Genomic DNA, 8,076 nt, shown 5'->3' on the forward strand with positions numbered 1-8,076 from the left:
TTTGGAACACAAATTAAGATATTTTTTATTAAAAATCTGAGAGCTCTCTGACTCTGACTGTCCATAGACAGCAATATAATTACCACTGTCACGGTCCAGAAAGGTACTAAAGACATCGTTAAAACCGTCCATGTGACTGCAGTGGTTCAACCTTAAAGGGTTAGTTCACCCAAAAATGAAAACAATATCTAGTGATGGCTGATTTCAAAACACTGCTTTGTGTTTCGAATCAGTGGTTCGGACTGCGCATCAAACTGCCAAAGTCACGTCAACCATTGAAATTTCTAAACACTTATGACGTAACAAAGCCTTGTTTACTGAAATCACGTGACTTTGGCAGTTTGAGGTTGTTTGATACACGCTCCAAACCGATGATTCGCAACAAAAGATTCATAAAACTACGAAACTTCATGAAGCAGTGTTTTGAAATCGCCCATCACTAGATATTGTTTAATAAAGTCGTTATTTTGTTTTTTGGCATGCAAAAAGTGTTCTCGTCGCTTCATACATTAAGGTTGTTTAGTACCTTTAGTACCTTTCTGGGCGTTTGAAAGTGTAAATTAAGTTGCTGTCAATGCAGACCTCACTGAGCCATCGGATTTGATCAAAAATGTCTTAATTTTTGTTCCGAAGGTGAATGAAGGTCTTACGGGTGTGGGACGACATGAAGGAGAGTAATTAATGACAGAATTTTCATTTTTGGGTGAACCAGCCTTTTTAATGTTATGAATTGACGAGAATACTTTCAAAAATGTCTTCATTTGCGTTCTGAAGATGAACAAAGGTCTTACAATTGTGGAACAACATGAGGGTGAGTAATTAATAACAGAAATTTTATTTTTGGGTGAACTAACCCTTCAACATCAAAATGTAATCTTCTGACTTTAACTACTTTGGTCATTTCAAGAATTGGTTATGCAATTTTATATTATTTATTTGAAAGAATTAAAGGAGCAGTTTCATGTCTATCCTGTATTGTTGAAATGGTCGAGGCTGATATAGATTTAGAAAGTAATTAGTAATAAGTAATGCAATACATTTTAGAAAGAGTAATTAGTAATCTAATTACACTGTTGAATAGGTAATTAGTATAGCAAGCAAAAAATACTTTTTTAGAGTACCTTACCCAACACTGATGCTGTGTATGCTAATGCTCACTCAACCGTAATAAAATGAACAATGCTGAACTTCTTAGCCACTTTTTCTAATGCTTTTGTCTGACACAATAATGTCTTATTTGTGGGATTCTCTCAACAAATACTGCAATATTAACTGAGCTTATTACACTGCATATGTAATTAATTTAATTAAAATGCACTGACAGCACTATATAAAATAAATGGAATCACATTACAAGCCAAGGGAGTACAAGATAATCTAACTGTTAACAGCATTCAGGTCGGATGAAAGTGCTCTCGCCGACACGCGTTGTCACTCAAGGAAGGTGACAATGAGCAGTGTCAGAATGTGCTGAGGAAAGCGGTTTTGTGTGCCAAATCGCAGCAGGCCGTTTATGTACCTCGCCACCTTGCCTGAGGTTACCCCGAGGACAAAAATGGAAACCGAGAGCATGAAAGGGATGAAATATCACCATAAATTGCATCTACAGTCAATAAGTCGGCATCTAAGCATAGCTTAAGGAAAAGGCATTTGTGAATCGAGAATAAGGCATTGCACCCCACAGAAGACCATATCGCATCAGCTTCGAACTCACACACAGCAACATCTACATTAAAGGAAAAAAAAAAAAAAAAAATCAAGAAGTGGGGGATAAGAAGAGCTCCTGGTGCACAAGCACTATTTCAGGCACACTAAAAACCCGATTCTCCCAAGACTCATCCGTCTCCTCTTCAAAAAATGCCCGACAGCTAAGAAATCCCAGCAGGCCATAGATCTGATGTGTACTTTGAAGGCTTTTCCCTGTTCTTACCCTCTCAGAATCTCTGTTCTTCTCAAAGCCTCCAAGAACAATCACATTTCACTATGTTTTTCCTTCACCGCCTGTTTATAGTTGTCAGAAAACAACGGGAAAAACTCCTAGCTAGGTCAACAAACAAGAACCGTTTTGATGGTTGGCCTGATTCGCTCTATGCTTTCACACAGGCACTTCCGCACCACCCCACCACTGAATTCAATGTACTTGTCTCTTTTGCGAACTTGGGAAGGGTAAGCGTTTCTGCAATATACCGCTGGAAAATGTTTTCATGGTGTGCAGAGGGCCATTAAGAGTCCTTGGCAACAATCCACCCCCTCTTCTCAAGGAGCAAGAATGGCTCTCACCTTCAGCTAAAAGCGCACCAGTGTAGGTGGTAGTGCCTTCAGAAGCAAGCGCTCACGTTCACATCACACTCAAGTGGTTGGAAGTTTGTTTTCCAATTTCACCACAGATGAAAGGCTAATAAATAGTAGGGAGTATGGAGTGAACAATGGGTTCTTCCCAACACTTGTATTGATGCTTCCTCGTTTCTTTGTTCCTTGTCCTCCAGCCGGAAACTGAGAGCCATCTTGAAGGACATCTCAATTCTCTAATTGCACCTCGAGAAGGCGAGGAACAAGGAAGCTTCCAGAGGAGCTATGAGCGAGGAAGCACACAAGGTGCAAGTATTAATTCTCCTCCCCCTTTCACGTCTGTCACAATAAATTTAATAGAAGCTATACCTTTGCAGTTTAAATAAACAATACATTTCACATATTTCAACAGGGCTTTATGCTTTATTATGATATATGATAATATATTTCTTAAATAACTAAACTTTAACATCATAACATAGCTGATGACGCTTTGAAGTGACCCTCAAGTGGTCAAGAACATTCCAATATACAAATAAGATTTCCTTTGATTCCTTCGTCCTCATTTTTTCCCTTAAGGGGGGTGGAGCCGAGACGAGAGGAAAGGAGGCAAAGAAAGGAAATGAGGATGCACAAATAAGAAGTGAGCAACACCTTTTAAAATACCTTATGTGTTGACCTATCACATCAACACAAAATTGCTTTCTGGGAAAACTGGTATCTTTCAATTAATACTTGAAAGATTGAGGCCATTTTCAGAACAGTAAATCCAAAAAATTGGTGCGCAAAATATGCATTACCCCATGAAAATAAGTTTCAGATTGTAACAAATCCTATCGCACATTTAATTCAACAAATGGTGTCCAGTTATCTTTAAAATATTTTAAAGAAAACTGGAAAATCCATGCAGTATTTTAATTTTAAAAACTATTTTACGTAAAAGTGCAGCAATAAGAAAAAAGCTTTTTGCAGTGTAATGCATTTCAAAACATTCAAATATCCCATATTCTGGCTATTCATATAAAAAAATTAATTAAAATTTTAAGTGATAAAGTCAAATAATTTCTCTCAATATATCTATAGATAAAATACGTTTTATAATTTTTTTTATACGTCTATATTGTATAAATATAAAACAAACACCCCATTCATAAATATAAAAATGCATTGTGTGCACACATGAATATTTACATTTTTGGCATGGAACATATATAACTCCATTTTATATATACACACATACATAAATGTACATGTGTGCATATGCGTGTGAATATTTTACATTTATTTTCTCTATGGAATAAGTTCAAATGTTTTTTGCCTTTGTATGCCTGTAGTATTTAAGAACTACAAAGTTCTATCATACCGATTGCATATTTCATTTAACCTTCTCTTAAAAAAAAAAAAAAAAAAAAAAAAACCTTTATTATAGTTGGTATATCAAGACAATCAAACTAAGTGAGCATCTGCCACCCACTGGGCAAACTGTGTATTACGCTTTAAACCAAACTACAAACTAGATGTAGTACTACAAAATACTTTTATTTGGAAATTTAACACTGAAAACAAAAACATACAAAATTAACTGAACACAAGCAGCAAATTGGAAAGCCATTAAAGGAGTATGTCAAAAAAGACAAAGCCAGAGAACAAACAATGAACATTCTGCAACTGTTGCAATATTCTTGATTTGCATACTAGTTTGAGTACACACTGCCATCATTAGGCCTCAGGAGGAACTACCTGAAACAAGAAGCACAGGTGACTTGGAATATAGAGTTCAGAAAAATTAAAAACAGCAAAAAGGTGGTGAGGAGCGAGGAGAACTGTACCGTCTCCAAATCTTTGATGACCACGACACCCTTCTCCATTTCCAAGTCACTCTCAGTGTCATTGTGTGACCGGTATTCCTCACTGTCCGTCTCAACTGCACTGGGCTGCAGGAGAAGATTAGTATCCCAAAATTTGGCAGTGACAAGATATATACCCAAAAAAAAAAAAAAAAACCTCATAATCTGGATCAGCTACGTGGTCTTCCTCAGCCAGTTCCTGATTGAGCGCCTCCACCCAGGACTGCTGCTCTACCTCCTCTTCCTCATCCAGGTCATCCTGCTTTCTCTTGCTGCCTTTTCCACAAGGCTTGGTAGGGGAACAACGCACCTCTAACACAGAAATAACCTCTGCTGCACTTCAAGTCTCATATCTGAAAGTGGTTTTTATCTGAAGTAGCTTACCCGGGGACACAGCACAGCCAATACTGGTGCAGACCGGATAACCCAGAGCGCTCTGGATACGCCGGGGCAGGATTGCCAACAGTAGCCGCGTGGCCCTGTGGAGACGCTTCCGGACTGTTCTGCATGGTCTGTCTTTAGGGGAGCCACCTTTTTCATCAACGGCTGGAGAGATGGCCTTCACTGGCGTGGAGAACCCAAACAGCCACCACAAGCCACGGAAAGCCCGCATCTTAAGAAAAGGCACGCAGGATCAAAGAGAAAATATCTAACTCGAGTTACATTATCATCTCAAGAAAGATCAAAAGTTAAAAGCAAAAACCACAAATGAAAACCTTAAAGTTACTACTACTTTATATAAAATGCAAGTTAAAAAAAAAAAAAAAAAAAAAGAAAGTTAAACGAATGAATTCAGCCTAAACAGGTTTGTTGTCTTGGCCAGTGTGGTGCTCAATGGTTTAGCTAGTTTTCTAGCATGGCCACCCGAAAATTGTCCACGGAGAACAGCAGACCAGCTTAGGCTAGTTTTAGGTTTTCTTAGCAGTTGTGTCGGCAAATAATGCCATTTATTGAGGATGTTTAATAGCCTGACATTTTAAATGAGTAAACAGACTAATAACCAAACCTAACAGTTACCCAGTGCCAGGATACAGCTTGTAATAAATCACTACCACAGCCAAGGAAACAAACTTACCCAAATAAATGAAAATAAAAGGAACTCCAGCTTAAACTGATTTGGTCTCAGTTAGTTTATGGTGTTCTTGGCCAGGCGCTCAATGGTTTAGCTGGTGTCCCTGCCTAGACACCTTAAGTGTACACTGATACTAGCAGATCAACTGGTTGTTGTTTTTTTTAGCAATATATAAAAATTAATATATATTAAAAAAAAAAAAAAAAGTATTTGAGATCGTTTGTTTATAGACTGACTTTTTAAATGACTAAATAGACCACTAAACAAACAGGTACTCAGGGTACAGCTTGTAATCACTTATTAGACTTACAGTCAAACTGACTGGCCAAAACTGTGAAATCCGACAGAGGATGGCTGAAACGACTCCACCTCTCTTCGCCACAGCTTTCTTCTGTTGAGAACAACTGTGTTATTTTTACAAACGCTCATTTTTGTCTCGAACGTCTCGTGTGAACAATAAACACTGTCTAGTGAGGGAAATGAAATCGAGTAAACTTGCCTCTTGGCCCTCAGTGTTTTCAGACTCAACTGTGTAGTTGCACTGGTTAGTCATCTCGATGCCCTCTCTGAATTAATCCACCGACTGTCTAAAAGCGATTCCCCGCCAATTTACAAGCAGCCATGCACGTGCTAATTAAAACAGGTGAGCCCACCGCGGTTTGTGCGCGTGTCCGCATGCGTGGAGACTTTGAAATACCAGCGTACTGCATGCTGCGCAGTATATATTACTATTTATATAGTATGGGAAAATCTTGGTAAAAATAAATAAATAAAAAAGCCCGACAAAGATATGAACATGAAAATATAAACATTTAAATAGCCTAATATAAATTAATAATATAATATAAATAGACTATAAGATTTATTAATTTTTTAATGAAATATAAAAAATGTTACATTTCCTGTTTCGTTTAAAATAATTAATTAATTCCAGTGTAGCCTACCTATAAATTGCCTCACAATGATTGTGGAGCAAGAAATCATAAAATAAATATTCTTATTAATATTATTTATACAATTACATTTATACAAATCGTGTTGTTATGTGCACAATATTCCATTGTATTATTTGAAGTAGCTACAAGTACAACGCACATAAATATGATAATTATTGTTACCATAGTATTCATCAAAGTAAGTAATTACTATGCATAGGCTACTAGTTGCAGTGGCAGCTATTATAAATTATAGTATCTATCCATATATTAAACAAATGAGTTTTCATAAACTTTCAACCATGTTGTTTTTAATTGTGTTTCAAAAATACATCAGATTCATACTATTAATTGCAGTAACTATGGTTACCAAATTACATTTTCCTGAGGATTCGTTTCTGTCATCAGCGAGGAGACCCGTCAGGCGGGAGAGATCCTCATTTGGGCATGTTTCCGCACACGGCACCCTCGTCACATTTACGCACGTCTGAAACAAACAGAGTGGGGCAGATTTGAAGGGTCTGGAGGACTATAAATCTCCGAGGATGCTCTTTCAGTCACAACTTTCCACAAACAGGTAATAAACAGTATACTTGACTATTTTTATATATAGTGAGACAGAGCACAGCATGGCAGCAACGCACAAGAACATGACGGTGACGCGCACCATCAGTGTTGGAAACTGCACGGGGACGAGTGCCGACAGCGACTCAGAAAGCGCGGGATTCCCGTTCGCGCGCAGACACAGCTCCGCGGGAATACTCGCGCTCAAATGGGCCACCGCGAGAAGTTGTTCGTTTGGAAGTTCGCTGGGGTTAGAAAACCGCGGGAGTAAAGACAGTATACGCAGTATCGTCGTGACCCCGGACAGTATCCCACAATTCACCATTCCAAAACTCGCCCTGGAGGATGGCTATAGATCCAGAGCGAATGAGAAAGAACGACAGGGTGAAGAAGAGATGGACTGGGGGAGCAATGAAGACATGAGCGGATCCTATCATGCCCAGCTTTCTCTTTCTTCATCAGTGTCGTCCTCATCATCATCCTCTGGGTTCAGCGTATCTCCTGTACCTGGAAGAAAAGCTCTCTCAGATCTCAAACATTGCTCTGATCCTGCTAGCCAAGCGGCTCTCTCGTTACCTCACCTTCCCAAGGTCACCACCCCATACGGCTTTGTAACTTTGAGCAAAAGCCCACAAATGGCCAACGAAGAGGCGCTCTTCTCCCAGGGACATAGGCGTTGGGGTCACGATGAAGAAGTCAACACATCTAGGCACCCTAAGCTGGAAACGAAAAGAAGCATCATTGTCAAGACATCCCCCCTTCAGATACATGCCAGCACCCCTCCACATCAGTCTTCAGTCGCTCAGCGTTTCTTCAGAAGCCACAGCGTTACAGGAATCGAGATCCAGAAGCAACTCGCTCAGAACTGTGATTCAGTAAAACAAGCACCGGTCAGCAAAAGCAAGCGAAACCTTTGGGGAATTCTTCGAAAACATGAAAGAAAGTCTTTCGACTTCAATTTAAACCACAAATGAACAAACCCAGAGCAGTGTTTCTCCATATGATGACAATCAAGCACCTTCTATTGTAAATGAACAATGAAGTAAATGATGTTTTTGATGCTGATGTGTGTTGTTGTGTGAAAATGTTATATTATGCATGAATTCAGATGTTCAGATAGATGTTATGATGAAAATAAAGGTTTTTGAAAATACAAATGGTTTCAAAAGCATAAGTCTACTTACACACAGTGACCCCAAAAATCCTATAAAACCAATTAAAATACAAAATATCAATCCAACTGACATTTGCTTTTTAGGAAATATAACACAAACACACATTTTTAGCAAAACACTTCATGGATTTTTGCATATTTGGACCCTTTCCAACAATGACTGTATGATTTTGCGATCCATCTTTTCACACTGAG

The 8,076-nt window shown here is 38.6% G+C and overlaps 1 protein-coding gene across 1 annotated transcript; it reads right to left on the minus strand.

Annotated features, from left to right (window-relative positions):
• Window positions 1-3,839: 3,839 nt before the first annotated feature.
• Window positions 3,840-5,599, minus strand: org (oogenesis-related gene). Its single transcript, XM_067398695.1, has 5 exons — window positions 5,519-5,599; window positions 4,521-4,749; window positions 4,294-4,448; window positions 4,119-4,223; window positions 3,840-4,029 (listed from the first exon to the last, which is right to left on the minus strand). The coding sequence occupies exons 2-5, from the start codon at window positions 4,747-4,749 to the stop codon at window positions 4,009-4,011; spliced, it is 510 nt and encodes a 169-aa protein (XP_067254796.1). The 5' UTR covers window positions 5,519-5,599; the 3' UTR covers window positions 3,840-4,008.
• Between the last annotated feature and the right edge of the window lie 2,477 nt (window positions 5,600-8,076).

Source organism: Chanodichthys erythropterus, chromosome 10 (assembly GCF_024489055.1).
Source record: "Chanodichthys erythropterus isolate Z2021 chromosome 10, ASM2448905v1, whole genome shotgun sequence".
Classification (NCBI taxonomy): Eukaryota; Metazoa; Chordata; class Actinopteri; order Cypriniformes; family Xenocyprididae; genus Chanodichthys; species Chanodichthys erythropterus.

Bases quoted from the DNA above. Each gene is read 5' to 3' on its own strand.
- org (XM_067398695.1), bottom strand. From the start codon at position 4,749: ATGCGGGCTTTCCGTGGCTTGTGGTGGCTGTTTGGGTTCTCCACGCCA. The intron at 4,224-4,293 runs GTTTTTTTTTTT...CTTCTCCTGCAG, and splicing joins TAGCTGATCCAGATTATGAG to CCCAGTGCAGTTGAGACGGA. The intron at 4,030-4,118 runs GTACAGTTCTCC...TTCTTGTTTCAG, and splicing joins TCATCAAAGATTTGGAGACG to GTAGTTCCTCCTGAGGCCTA.